Genomic DNA, 14,886 nt, shown 5'->3' on the forward strand with positions numbered 1-14,886 from the left:
GCGGGCTGAAGTGTATTATTTGGCTGGGTGCCGTCTCGGTAGAGTTTATCGTTGCCTTTACAAATATATCCCGCATTGTACTCTTATTTATTTATTTCGGGAGGGGGGCGCGGGGAGGTGGTGTTAGTATAGCGCGTGGCTAGAGACCCCCAAGGGTGGGATGGACGAGGTGGACGAGAAGGATGGGAGGCAAGAACAGATCTGCTTGTCCTGTGTCAGCTCGGTCCTTCGGAATCTTTCGATCTTCCCCCACAGCGCCAGACTCTGCAGCTGAGGGGGCTTAGGCCGGTCTGGGTAAGCCGGCGTCTGTCGTTGCTCCGCGGTTTCTTTCCCAGCAGTTCTCCCTCTCTCCCGGTCTGAGGAAAGTTTGTCCCCGTTCCGGGGATGGAAAGGAAATCTTTTAAACGCCTGTTACCTAAGCGGTAAATTGGCTGCGAGTGCTCCTGAATCACACGTCGAGAGCGCTCTTTCTCCCTCTCTCTCTTTTTGTTGGCTGCACTCTATTTAATGTCAAAACGGTAAAGCATCTGTCCTGAAGTGCTGAAATATTCATGGAGGATCAGCGGTTCTCCATCCTGGCAGAGGAGCTGGAAAGCTAAAACGGTTCTTTAAAAGATCAAATTTTCCATGTGAATCAATTGCTCCGCACACAGCTGATGCGACGCCGCGGCCGAGCCCGGCCCTTAGGGGCCGACCCCCCCCTCCTCGCCTGCATCTTGGGGGAGGGGGAGGCTGGGAGGCGGGGAGGGGGCGATGCTCCCGCCCGGCCCGGCCCGGCCTCAGCGGGAGATGCCCCCACTCCTGCCCTCGCTCCCCTCACCCCCCGCTCCCTGGGCTCAGCGCTGAGCCCCAGGGGTGCGGCCAAGCATCAACCCCGCGGCCGCGATCCCTTCAGCCTCTGCTCCCCGCTTCCCGGCAGCCTGTTGACAGTCCTTGGAATTGTCGGCTCCGGCTCCGAGGGGAAATTCTGAAACTTAAAAAGGTGTTTGCTGCGCAATGCAAAACGCCACCACTTGTGTTACCTCTGAAACAGACAATTTATTGGAGTGAACATACCTTTTAACATATTCTCTTTTTCGTCAAGATAAATTTGTGCAGTAAGTGTAAACTTAGTAGAAGTGCTGTTTGTGAATTATATGCTAACAAGGAAATCAGGAGGAAAAACTCTCGAAAAGTCTTTATAACTAATGTCGGCATGCCTTAAATTAAATCTGAATTAAAATTTCCCGTTTGTAAACTTTCGGATGTAAACTTTTAAGTAGGCCTACGCTATAGTACGTGCTTTTTTTTGGACATGGAATTAAATAACTTTCACGACATTGATCCCTTAAAGTCGCAGCCAGGAGAAATTCTTCCGAACAGCAATGAGCAAAGTCTGTCCGTTGAACTGAGCAAACGGAACTTTAAATCCTCGTTTCTGTTGTTTGGGTTTATGAAAAGAAAAAGAAAAATAAAAAGGAAAAGTTTTATATTTAAATTTAAACTCTCGCAAGTCTCTTTTCAGTGTAGCTGACTCTTCAAGCGTTAGAAAGTCCCTCGCCCCTCGGCGGGCCTGTTAGGAACAAAACATTTTGCTTCCTGATTTGGGAAACGCCAGAAACTCTTTGTTCGAGTCATGGTGGGCCAAGTTTGAGAGCTGCCCCTTGAGCACGTTGGCGCCGTTCCCCACCGCGCGTCCCAAAGCGCCCGTTTCCAGAATGGCTCCTTTGGTGGTAGCCCAGGAAACTGTCGTGTTGCTCAGGGCTTGGTTCAAAGTACTGTGCCTGAACAGGGGGTCGTGAAACACCCCGTCCACCCAGTTCCTCAGGCTGGTGACCGGCGAATCCTGGTGCCTGTCGATGACACTGACCGGGGCGGAGGCGGCGGTGGCGGCTGAGCCCCCCGGCCGCTTCAGCATGCAGGAGGGGTACTCGGCCTGGTTGAGGGAGGTGGCGGTGTGCGCCAAGGACCAGATCCTGGGCTTCGCCTCCAGCAGCTGCTGCCCCTGCTGGAAGCACATTTTGGGCTCGCAGCCGCGCTGCCGGGTGCTGAGCAGGTCGAGGCCGCACTCCTCCGCCGCCGTCTTCAGGCAGCTCCGCGCCCGCTCCGCCTCCTCCTCGTCCTCCCCGCTGGCGGCCGGCGGCGGCATCTTGGCGGGGACCTCGGCGGCCCGCGGCGGGTGGCTGCTTCCCGGCAGCGGGTGCGGAAGCGGGTGCGGGAAGGGTCGCCTCAGCTCGCACTCCGAGCTCTCCGACTCGGCGGCGTCCAAGTCCTCCAGGTCGCTGAGCTCCAGCTCCTTCTCCTCCTTGCCCGTGGGCTCTGCGGGGTGGGGGCAGGGGAAGGGACAGCAAAAACAAGACAGAGGGTCACTGTCGGCGCCGCGCTGCCCCGCGGCCGCCCGCACGAGCCAGGCCCGCTGCCGCCCCCACGATCGAGGCCCGCCCCAGGGGCGAGCTGGCGGCCGAGCCCCCGCGGCAGAACCGCTAAGTGCCTGTTTTTAGCAGGGTACCCTCGGCTTTCCCGCTCTTCATCGCCTCTTCCTGCGAACCCTCCTCCTCTTCCTCCTCCTCTTCCTCGTAGGGCCGCTTCTCGTCCGAGCACTTGTTCCGCGGGGGCCAGGTCATCTTGTTCTCCTTCTTGAGCCGCCGGCGGGCGTTGGCGAACCAGGTGGAGACCTGGGTGAGGGTCATCTTGGTGATGATGGCCAGCATGATCTTCTCGCCCTTGGTGGGGTAGGGGTTCTTGCGGTGCTCCTGCAGCCAGGCCTTCAGCGTGCTGGTCGTCTCCCGGGTGGCGTTTTTCCTCCGCGTCCCGCCGTCCATCGTGCCGTACCTGCGGGCACAGGGCAGCACCCGCAGCGTGACACCGCGCCCTCGCCCCCCACCGACGTGCCCGATACGGGATCCCAGGGTCCTGGCCCCGGCTGCTTGCCTGCGGCACTCCCCCCCCCCTAGGGGGATGGCAGGACCAGAGAGGAGGGAGATGGGCGAGGACAGCTCAGCTTTAATAAGGGACCTGCCTGGAGAATTCAGGCCGAAGAAGAAAGCAAGGATTAAGGGTTCAGCTAGCAGCGGGGGTGGCGGAAAGAGGGAAAAAAAGGGCCTGCCTTTATTCGCGATAAAGTCAATGTCAGTATTTCGGGCAGCAGGGAAATCCTAGCAGCTTGCAAAAGCACAGAAACCCACTTTCCTGTTGTTTGATCAGTCCTCCCTAACAGAATGCATCTGGGTGACCCCAGGGTTTAACTGTTAATAGAAATATATTTCTCCATACTCCTTTTATTAGTAATCTCTCCTACCCTTCTGTTCCTGAAATTGTAGAAAACTAACGCAGATAACACTGGACCGGGACTGAATATTTAATGCACATCCTCCAGGAAAGGTCACCGGCACCCAATGGGCCTCAGAACTTGAAACGGTGTGCAAGGGGTTTTGCACGCCTTGAAAACTAGTAAAAATACAGGAGATGCCCGGGCTCCTAAGCCAGACTCCGCGCAGGAAAAGAGAATGACCGCCCCGGTGGAGAGGGACAGATGCCCCTCCGCCCCGGGGCAGGGAGCGCTGTGCGGGTCTGCCTGCGGGAAAGGGCCGTTACGGTGAGGGCGGCACCGCTGGGGCCGGGAGGGTGGCAAGGAGGCAGGTCCAGCGGGAGAAGGATGCAGGGCGGGCTGGAAGGGATGAGGATCGCTGCGGGGAGGGGGGGGGGGAAGCGGGGAAGAGGGGCGGCGAGCGGGGCCGGGGGGGGGAAGGGGGATGCCCTTACCTGTCGTACTGGTACTGGCTAAGGGTGTGATCGTAGGGGTAGTAGGCAGCCGCCGGGGAGATGCCCGCATGCGCAGACCCGCTCCCGTCCTTCGCCTCCAAACTGTTCTGCAAGAGACACCCCGCGCCGCCCTCAGCCCCCGCCGCGGGGAGAGCTCGGGGCTCTGGCCTTGGTCCCGCCGCCCGGTTCCCCCGGGCCTCGGGAGGGCAGGGGGAGCGCGCTGGACCTCCCCGGAGGCCCTTCGGCCGCTGCGAGCAGCGAGATCAATAGAGACGTTAACTCGTGCTGTTACGGTGCCAGGGAAAAAAATGGAAAAGGGAGAAAGAAAGGGGGGGGGTGGGTGGGAAAAGCTTCTGGGAAGAGCGAGCTGTTTTTTTGCGAGCTGGAGTCTGGGCCACCCCAAACGACCCGCCCGGACCGGGCCTTCCGCACCTCGTCAGGCGCGACTTTTAATTGCGTTACCGTGAGAACCGTGCCGGGCTTGAATATTTAATGACCACAGGACTGGACACGCTGCGCTCCCGCGCCTGTCGCCAAGCGGGATGCCGCGGGGGAGCGGCTGCGCGGCTGGTGGCGGGGGGAGGAGAAGGAGCACCCGGGGCTGCCCCCGCCGCCGAGACGTCCCGCCGACCGGGAGGCGGCGCGGAGGACGGGCGGGGGCATCCCCCCCCCGGTGGCATCCCCCCCGGTGGCGGCTGGGCGGCTTACCAAGGAGTAGAAGGCGGGAGCCTCGGTGCCGTAGGTCACGTAGTTGCCATAGCCCTGGGGCCCGGCGTAGGGGCCGCCGTAGACCCCCAGGGCGGCGGCGGAGTTGAGCTCGTGTCGGGCGGTGGCGAGCAGGCGGCTCTCGTACACCGGGCAGTAGACGGGGGTCTGGGCGGAGGCGGCCGCCCCCGTCTCGGCCAGCGTGCGGCCGCTGGACTCGCAGCAGGTCGTCAGGGAGTTGGTGCTCATCAGGAACTGCAGGGAAAGAGAGCGGCGCTGAGGGCGGGGGGTGGAGGAACTTCCCAAACTGTAATCAACTTTAGGATTTTTGTTTGTTTGTTTGTTTGTTTTTATCGCGTCGCGGCTTTGCGCTCTGTGTCCCGTCGTCCCGTCCCCCACCCTCTCCCCTTCCGTATTTTACTTCAATCGGGCTAAAAACGCTGTGGAGAAACGCAGAGGTGTAAGTATTTTATGAGTTATAAAACCCCCCACAACAACAAACAAACGCCCAGTGACTGTGGGCGTTTAATCTTCTTTTAATACGTTGCTCCGGCCCTTTGCATTTAAAAACTAACTTTTCTGGTGTGTTCTTACAAGTCTGGGTTTACACCGGTTTTCTTCTCTTGCAGCACAATGCTTCCCATCTGCGTTTTTAAACCTTTTTTTCTAAGTCACTCATGCATATTTATTTTGACTGCAGATTTGTGGCAGGCACGCACGCATCTGTTATTAACCTGCTGGTTTATAAGACCCCATTATGTTTCTACGGTCCGGACCTCACTGTTTTCGTGTTTAATTGGTAAACTCTGAATTTAATCGGGAAAGAGAAAAAAAAGCCCTTGGGGGGGGGGAGGAACGGGTGGGGGTTGGAGAATCTCAGGCTCCCCTTCTCATCTCCCTCATCTCTGTAATCCTCCCCACCCGTCGTTATCACCCCGCAAACACCCTAAATCCCGCGTGTTCCTTCCCATTTTAAAGTATGTGCGCGAGCTACGACTCGAGCATCTCGGAAAGATGCGGAGCGAGCAGCTCGGGTTGCCAATCCCGCATGCTGGGAAGGATCGCTGCCGCTCTGAGCCCTGGACGGAAGTAATCAATAGGGACTGAAATTAAATCAATTAGCATTGGTAGGCAAAAAGTCTTACCTGGGGTGCAGAGGAGTAAGGGTAGCCAAACTGAGGATATGACATGGTACAGAGGCTCCCAGTTATCTAGAAACAAGGCGAGACGTCTGATCTGCACGCTATTGCAGCCTGGCTCTGCTCTATTGTACCAATTGATTGGTAACCACAGGTCCCTAGATGCTTATAGGACGAAGCAGAAAACCACATTTAATTTATTTACACGAAATCTTAAACTTACTGTTTTATTTTAAGCGAAGGGAGGGAGGGGGAATATATTGTGATTTTAGCACCTTTCCTTCTACAGCTACGAAACAGAAATAATTGTTACGTGTGGGCTCCAAGGCTGAAAAACGTGACTGCAGAAGCACATACTTTGCACTCAAGGAAAAAAAAAAGGGGGTGAGGGGAAAAGAAAACTGGTATAAATACATCAGTTCGGAAGTACGTTGTTTTAAAAGAGCCGAGCTTTTGACGTCACGCAAAACGTATTCAAATTAACCTGTCTGTAAGTTTAACATTCATTTTCGGGACCCTTTCCCCTGGCGTGGAAATAGATTCTCCAGCATTCCTTTCAGTCTGCCTAAGAGCAGGGAAAGTTGGGAAAGCTCTCCGGTAGCGGCTACGCCTGCTTACAACATTTCTATGTTTGTTGTTTTGTTGTTTTGGGGTTTTTTTGGGAAACGGAAGAAAATGAATGGTTTTAATCTGAAGGATCAATGTTGTATCAGCTAAGATTTTCCCCCACCCTCCTTCGTCACTGAAGGGCTGGTAAGCACTTTTAATTAGAAATTAATTAATGAGCAGCTGGTTCTTCCCACCCCACAGTAATAATTAGTCTCAATTACAAACAAGACATATGAAGGGACACACGACTGAGTCTTCATTTAAGATTTAATCAACAGTTAAAATTAGCGCTAAGGCTGACAATAAAGCACATGACATGCAATCCTGCCTTTTTTTTTTTTTTTTTTTTTTTCCCCGGCTTTTATTCCAGACATGTGATTACAGGTAGAAAACCCTACAAGCGTATTCCGGGGAATGATTGAAAGGACGTGACTTTTCACGTTAAAACGGCTTTGATCCCATAGTGAACCTCGACTGGAAAAGCCAGCCTTTCGCGGGGCTGAGGGCCTTATCCAGCCAGCCTGTGCTTCGAGGTGTGCACAGCTGGGATTGGGAGGGTAAAAGAGGAGAGGGAGAAATTAGGGAGCGAGGGATGCAACTCCAGTGTGCCAAGTGCTGTTTCTCACCCGAAGAGTAAACATTTCTTTCCTGGTAGTCAGGGGGAACCCCGAGTGAAGGAGGGCCTGAGAAGGAATCCCTCTCCATCATCCCCTTCTCGCCCCACCGCTGCCACCAGCCTCCCTACCCTCTGGGGGCTGGGACCCCTCAAACAAGCAGGCAGTATCATCTCCCCAATTCACCCTGGAGGTAGCGGCCGTTGGGGGGAGATGCTGGGGCTACCGGACGGCGGAGGTGACCGTGGTAGCCCCAGCATCTCCCCCCGACGGCCAGCTACCGCCGAGCGGGTGGAGGAAGCGGAGGAGTCATCTCCGAGGCTGAAGCTCGGTTGCTGGTGCAGTCGAACGCTGCTCCGTGGTGTGCAGACTTGCTCAGAGAGATTCCTGGGTTCAGACATGTGAATAGCCCCAGGGTCACACTCTAATTAATGATGATGTTCTCTTCTTCTCCCCAGCTGGAAGACTGCCTCCCAGAAACGAATCTGCCCACACTGACAGCTCGATTGAGGGTGATTGATGACTATCTGGAGACCACAGTACACATAATATAATATCTGCTGCGTAATTGCTTTAATTTACAGATGAAAATACTAGTTCTCGGATTGAGTTAGACTACGACGAGCGGCGTTTTATGGCTCTTTAGAGTGTTTGCAAATAAAAGATATCAGATACAGTACATGCAAATTATCCTGACAGCTCAGTATCTGTAGCCGGGAGGAAGGTATAAACAACAGGAGTCAAATGACATTAATAATCGGTTTTGAATTCTGTATTGATTTTTTGGGGGAAGAAAGTGCCCATTCTTTCCTCACCTGAAATGCTAATACCTTCTTCTTTCTGGGAATATTAATAACTTCGCCATTGGGTTACTCTTACAGAAACGCTCCGTCATTTCTCCTGCTACCCGATGCTGCCAGGCTATAATGATACTTTTAGCTGCTATTTACAAGCAGCTTCCTTCTTTGCGACGTGCTGCCGGGCTTTTGCATTGTTTGGGAAGAAAAGACACCCGGTGTTTACACAATGGACTGCACGCAGGGCTCGGTGCTGCTCGCTCTGCCTCCTGCGCTGATTGCGCTGGGGGATGTTTATTTAAGCCCTGGAGTATAACTCACCGGTGCTAGGGAAGAAAACAGTTACACTTATCTCAAGAGCGGCTCGGCGTAAAGCACTATAATTAGCTGGGAGAGCTAGACAACTGCCTGGAGAAGTCCTCCCAGTTTTCCAGGCTACAGTTTGGGAGATGTCCTGGTGTTCTGTGGTTTTTGTTTAGTTCTCGTTTATTGTGTTTCCCCCCCCCCTTTTCCCTCTTTTGATACTACTGCAGATGTCAAGCCCGCGCTGGCCCACAGAACACTACAGGTTTTGATATTTAGATGAGTCTATTAAACTTTAAAATACAAGGTGAAATTCAATATTTATAGTCCTTGTCTATTTATATATCACAGTTGTCTTTCATTGCACCGTGCAAATACTCTGGTGCCCATTTTTGCACTGAACTTCCCTGTATTAATCATGATAATTATTTGTCATTTTTCTTTGCAGCCTGCCTGCTCTATTACTTTACCCCTGGTCAGCTTTGTGCCAGTTCCAATCTGTATTCCCTAGAAAGCAGTCATTAAAAAACCCCAACCAAAACAAACAAAAAACCACCACCACCAAAACTTAATAACCTTAAACGGCTAAAAGCTGACATTACATCTTCCTCCAGCGTTCATGTCTTGTTTCACTCACAACCTGCAAATAATGGCCCTTTGTTGATAAGAAACTCAACACAATTATATTTCATCTTGAATTTTTGGTGCCAGCGCACGAACATGCCATAAGCCCCACAATGATTTAAAATAACCTTTGTGGTTCTTGCACATAAACAACGTAACACTGTTCAAATCCAAGCAAAGACGCTTAATGCTGTGGGCTATATCCTTAAGCATTTGGAAAATGCAAGTCTTTGCCGTGCAATAAAAATTGATCCTTGTCAAAGCCCCTTTCCTGTACCAAGCAGTTAACAGCTTTTGAGAAAGAGAAACACACACTGCTTTCTCCAAAGTTGGAGCAAGTAAACCCATCACGATCAATAAGAAACGCTGGAGAGTTCCCCTCTCTCCTGTAAGAGCCAGCCTGCACACGCCGACGAGCAGGTATTTTACAGCCAAAGCCCAACCAAGTCTCTCTCCGAAGGTTATGTGTTTCTTCTCCGAGAACCTGGAGCCAGCGTTCATGCAAGTTTTATCATAAAAGCACGAAACGAGAAGGAAACGCTGTGATGCTGGAACAGGCCACAGCAGGTAAAACAGAGAACCTCTTCCTAACGCTTTGATGGACGTCTTCAGGGACATGATCTAGAGGCAGTTAATGCAGCTACACTTTTACTATCTGCGTTTTCATCGCCTTCTCTTTCGGAGGGGTTATTGCCACTCCTGGAAATATTTCAGTGACGGAATTTGCTTATGGGCTAAACAGACTCAAGCAAGCTCTTCCAGTCGACTTTGCTTTGTTTTCACATTATAGATTTAAAGCAACCTTGACACCGCCTGACAAACACTGTGAAGCTGTACATGTTGCCCATTTGGTATCTGACATAGAACTGAAGGCAACCTACAACGTTTTCAAGTAGATTAACTTCCATAAAGTCACTATCGACAGTAAATACGATTGTTTTTTTGGTTTTGTTTTTTTGTTTTTTTTTTTTCTCCTGAGCCCATCTGAGGTGTAATTGCATCTCCTGCACTGTGAATTGAGGGGCAGCGATCTGATACTGCCGACCTGCACAAACCTATGCAATGGCTTGTGATAGAGCTATGATGACAAATTTAACAGTTGCATAAGAAGGCGCAGCTAATTAATTTACCCAGATTACAACCACACGTAAAATCAGTTGTTCAAAGCTATCCGTTTGAATGCTTTCATTTTGTAAGTCTTCAATCCTCTTGGCAAGCAATCTAGACTAAAGCAGAAAGGCCTCACATGCTCATTCTGTTCTTTGTATTTATTAACTTTTCACACTTCAGAGCCAGAGCCAATACACGCCCTCTCTCACACATACAGACAAAACTTTTTAGCAAGAGACTCAAACGCTGCTACCTGGGCAGCTGCTGGATGGACACTACTACAACACCTCCACACTACCTGCCCGGTGCAGAGCATCGCAACTACGCTCTCACTAGCAAAGCAAAGACTGGAAGGTTTATCTTTTCAGCTCCTGTACCCCCAGTGCCGCAGACTCGCAGACATTCAAACGCCACCGCCTTTAAGCTGGCAGCAGACAGCTCGAACATACTTCCCTGAGAGTAAACTTTCCTACTTGCAAGGTCAAATTCTCTGCCTTTTAAAGTTTACCTTAAAATCCAGAAAGTTTGACTCGATACCTTACCTTAGCGCTCGCTGGATATCATATCCACACCCCTTCCCAAGAAATAACATATATGTTAAAATACATTTGCCCTCTGTCCTAGGTAAAGATTGCACAAAGCCAAATGATTCATCACAGATAGTTTCTCTTCCCTCCAGCAGTTCGTTTTCAGCTGCCTTACTGCTAAAGCAGGCTCCGAAAGAGGTGGAGGGGAGGGGGGGGGAGGTAAACCCCACGGCTCCCCCCACCCCCCGTTTCCGTAGAGAGAGACACACACATAAGCATCACCACCAAAACAAGAAGAAAATGTTACCTGCGATCACGCCAGGCTTCGGCTAAAACCTCGTAGCGCTGGCTGTGCCATGGCAGGGCTTCTCTCCTCTCGTCTGCGCTGGCTGACTTGGCAGGGAGCTACGGAGAACTAGCGCAGACATTCCTCAGTGTGCAATACCTGCGCGGAGCGGCACAGTGCCTTCGGTCCCCAGGCGCCACAACCACTTCACTAACCCCCTGTTCCAGAGTGACGTTCAAGTGAATAGCTCCACTGATCACACTCTTTCCTACTGATTAACACTTTCCGACGCGACCAGGCACTCCACTTCCAACTTTTCCCGTTTTAAACCAGAAGCAGCCGGCACCGCTTGCTTCCGCGGGTTATAAAAGCCGTCTGGGGCGTGGGGGACACCATAATTAATAGCAGGTTAGTAAAATTAGTGCTGCCACTCCAATTGTTGTCCTTGTTGCCAACAATAATTGCATTGATTCTGGAAGGACACGAATGTCCTCCATTTAACCTAATGATCTGCGGGTTGCACACGCTGTAAGGCAGCCGTAGCGTTGATTAACTGCGCGCACCTCCGAACTACCATTTATCTCTGCGAGTCACGACTGAAAGGCGCTAAACTTACAGGCAACTCTCCCTGCCTCTCTCGCCGTCTTTGTTTCCCTCCCGTGTGAGGAGGCGGGCTGGGACGCCAGCGCTAGCCCTGCGCACAGGAGACGGGCACCTGTACCTGTCCGCCCATCGCCCTGAGCACTTATTCATAGCCCGGGGCAGCGCGGGTCCCGCGGAGCTGCTGGGGGCTGCGCGGGACGCGGGGAGGGGACGGAGGGGGGCGGCGACCGACCCCAGGGACCCACTCCCGGCTCGGGGACCCGCTGCCGGCAGCGCCCCCGGGGCCGGCGCCGCCGTCCCCCCCGGCTCCGGCCTGCCGGGGTGCCCCGGCACTGGGGGGGGAGGCAGCGAAGGGGGGACCGGACGGCAGTCGCAGGCAAGGTCAGGAGCGCTTGCTCCCTCTTAGGGTCTCCGTCCTCCTGCGCCCGTTCGTCCGTCCGTCCGTCCGTCCTGCCCGGTATCAGCCGCAGGCTGCTGCGGCCACTCTCTGCTGCGGAAAAGTTCTTCGGGCCCGAGGCTGTGAGCCCCCTGTCTTAAATGTCTTTCCTGGTGCGCAGTTCCACCCCCACCCACTCCCGCGCCCCGCCGTGCGCCCAGAGCCGCACCAGGCTCCTGTCCGGGGGCTGCCCAGCGCCCCGCAGCCCGGCCGGGGCCTGTCGTGTGCTAAGTTTTACAGGAAAGTTAATACTTTCTTTTCTTAATTGTTTGTTCAGCAAGAAAAGGGACAAATCGGGATTGACAGAAGGGGGAGGAGGGATCAATATGGTTCCTGTTTAAAGGCCTGGACAGACATCTCAATAAGGCAGAGGAGGAGAAAAAGAGAATATTATATCCTACCTAATTAAGCGAAGACAAAGAGGTGTGGGGTGTTCAGCAGAGGTGGGGTGACAATAGGAATTCTTAATCCTGTGTCTTCCCACCGTAACCACCAAGGCTGAACAATAACGTTAATAGGGAACATCTGTACATCGACAGATTTATTCTTGCCAGGGCTGTTTCATGCCTGTGTCATTTGCATGGACCCGTGCTCGTAATGTTTGACACACGCTGCACGTTGTCGTGCAATGACAGGGTAAATCTGATGAATGCTAAAACTGGGAAATCCTCTTCTCTTTCCCCTTTCTCCCTCCTCGGATTGCCCTTGCAGCTTCCACGGCGGGGAAACCACACGGAGAGAGAAAACGTGAGCCTTCTCCCCATCTGCACTTGTAAACAGAAAGCCAATCATGCAGCGAGCCTTTGCATTTTAAAGCAGACTAACAAACCCACAGCGACTGGGTTGCCTGGCTTGCTCGCCCAGGGCTGGCCTGCTCGGAAGACGAAGGTTCCGTGACTCGGGACAGGGGCATCGCTCTGCTCCCCAGCCACCCCCCAGGGCACCCTTACGCCCTCCCCAAATCACCCGGGAGCGCAGGAAGCTTGTGCGCTGCCCCCGACCCGGCCCTGCGGCTCTGGGCATTCCCTGCCATCCCCCGGGGAGGCCCGTCCCGCTGGCGCTGCCCCCGGGCTCCTGCCCCGGGCTGCCTTCCAGGCCGGCTGGTCGGCTGCAGGCAGCCCCGCTGGGCACAGCGCCGGGGCCACTGCAGGAGCCGCCGCCCGAGGGGGGTGGAAGCCTCCGCCCACCCTGTCCCGCCGGCCGCCCGCCTGGCTGAGCCCATGTGGGGTGACATCGCCCCTTCGGTTAAAATGTGCCCGTGGGACCAGGACCCCGCAGTCCCCTTCCAGCCTCGAGCTGCTGCCGGTGGAGCCCGGGAGCGAGGGGTTCTCAGGGCCCGGGTGCCCGGAGCTGTCGTCCTCGCCTTCCCCGGCAGCAGAGGGGAGCTACTGTGGTGAGGTGCTGGGGGGCAGATGGATGCAGCTGCCTCCCTCTCCTTAGAATTTGCTGCCATGTTCAAGGGCAGGAAGCATCATTCCCAAAACAGTTTTTATATTAACACCTACCACCAGTAGCAGCACATCAATACGTAACTTTCATAATACAACAACCTCTGTTCCACAAGATCAACATTTTTTAATTATTTCAGGGATGGATGAAGGAAGTGAGCAGAGTCATGAGTCTGTCTTTTCCAATTTGCTCGTGTTGACCTGCACACCTTGGAAACTGCCACCCATGGCCACTCTGGCCTATGCACCAGAAAGCATGGTGGCTTTCTGACAGAGGCCAGCCTGGCCGGGCAGGAGAGTGATGAAACTGAGCTGAGCTGAAATTCTGGTAGATGTGCCTGCAGGTCAAGCATAGTGACCTGAAGGGCACAACCACAAAGGGAACATGGGGCACCAATAAACCTGGGAAGGTGCTTGCAACCAGAGTGAAAGATTTCAGGAAGCACTCCCAAAACATCATGGGCCACAACCCATGTCTGGAAGTGATTTTGTTTGATTATTATTAACAGTATGCTGTTAGAGATTGGTTTTTTTTTTTTTTTTTAATGACTGGTAATACTATGGTTTCAGCCATTTTTAATGTATACACTATTAAAAGGCACTCTTTTTACAGTAGAAATCGTGTTGGTCCTGTCTATCCTGGCATTCTTTGGCATTCTTTCCCATTTCTGTAGCTAGATCGATGCTCTCTCTGCTGTGAAAAGGCTGTCATTAAATGATACCAAGTGGTTAAACCCCTTAATTTTCCATGTCATTAGACAAACAGCACTGGTGATAGCACCACATACTTCCATTCAGAAAGGGAATATCATTTAATTGCCAGTATCAATTCCTGCTGCACCATGACTGTTCTTTGAAGCCCTACTTTCTGAGAGATCAGATAGGAGAAGACACTAGCTTGATCTCTTATTTTTTTTGGCCTTTAGTTTCCCGCAGAGATTATTAAATCACACCTAGTCAAGGAATAATATACTAATGCTTGTCTCATAAGTCATGTACACTACGAAGGTCCTAGGAACACATGAAACCTCTGAGATAATTTACGTAACTGGAGTCATTTCACAGGAAGCCAATACAGTTCAGAATGTAGTAAATACATCAGCAGAAATCAGATTTTCGTTGAAATTATTTTTGTTCTCATCTGGTTTGGGTGCCAAGTGTTACGCTAGCTTTAGAGCAACAAGGTTTATCTTAATGTGCAGAGATCTGTCCCAGTATGTTTCTTTTCCTTTTCTCACATTAAATTCATTATGTGATGTTCAAAAGACTGATACACACTAGAAAACCTTTAGGCATTTCAGTGGAAAAGGCATGGTTTATTAAAAGGATAGGTTATTGCTTTGAACAATGACTTCAGTGTGTACATTTAAATGCAAAATATTTATCTGTTACTGACCTGCATTGTACTAATCTGTACAACTATAATTTTATTCACAAATGCGTGCCTAAGCTGATAAAACACATTTATTTTCAGATTCTGTGTGATCATTTGTGGGTCTTTTGTAGTCCACAATGGCATAGGCTCATAATTATTTTTTCAATAATTTTCTAAGCAAGCGTTACCCTAATTCCACTTCTGAGGCCATGATTTTGAGAAGATATTTATTCTGTGGTAGAAAAACGTGTTGATGTGGTTAGAGGAACAGCTAAGGTGGTCTTAATGGACTCAGTATATGGATGGGTGGAGAGAATCACCTTTTTAGTACAAAAAGAGCATAATTTTAAATGCTTAAAAGCTTAGTCATTTCAACCCTCCTTGAAGACCCTGAAAAGGCAGAAGATACCGAATCAGTAGCACCAAGTTCTCCTTCCTGTGCTGCAGCTCTGCCTGAGCTGGGAGGGCAGCCTGAGCCTGCAGGCCTGGCCCAGGTGAGCCAGGCGGCTGAGGTGGAGCTCCAGGGAAGCAACGGAGGAGTAAGGTCCTTCCTCCATGTTATACAGCTA

At 52.1% G+C, this 14,886-nt stretch overlaps 1 protein-coding gene across 1 annotated transcript; it reads right to left on the reverse strand.

Annotated features, from left to right (window-relative positions):
• Positions 1-1,018: 1,018 nt before the first annotated feature.
• Positions 1,019-5,676, reverse strand: IRX4 (iroquois homeobox 4). Its single transcript, XM_051610903.1, has 5 exons — positions 5,592-5,676; positions 4,450-4,701; positions 3,742-3,848; positions 2,489-2,811; positions 1,019-2,298 (listed from the first exon to the last, which is right to left on the reverse strand). The coding sequence occupies exons 1-5, from the start codon at positions 5,634-5,636 to the stop codon at positions 1,556-1,558; spliced, it is 1,470 nt and encodes a 489-aa protein (XP_051466863.1). The 5' UTR covers positions 5,637-5,676; the 3' UTR covers positions 1,019-1,555.
• Between the last annotated feature and the right edge of the window lie 9,210 nt (positions 5,677-14,886).

The sequence above is a fragment of the Apus apus genome, chromosome 2 (assembly GCF_020740795.1).
Source record: "Apus apus isolate bApuApu2 chromosome 2, bApuApu2.pri.cur, whole genome shotgun sequence".
Taxonomy (NCBI): Eukaryota; Metazoa; Chordata; class Aves; order Apodiformes; family Apodidae; genus Apus; species Apus apus.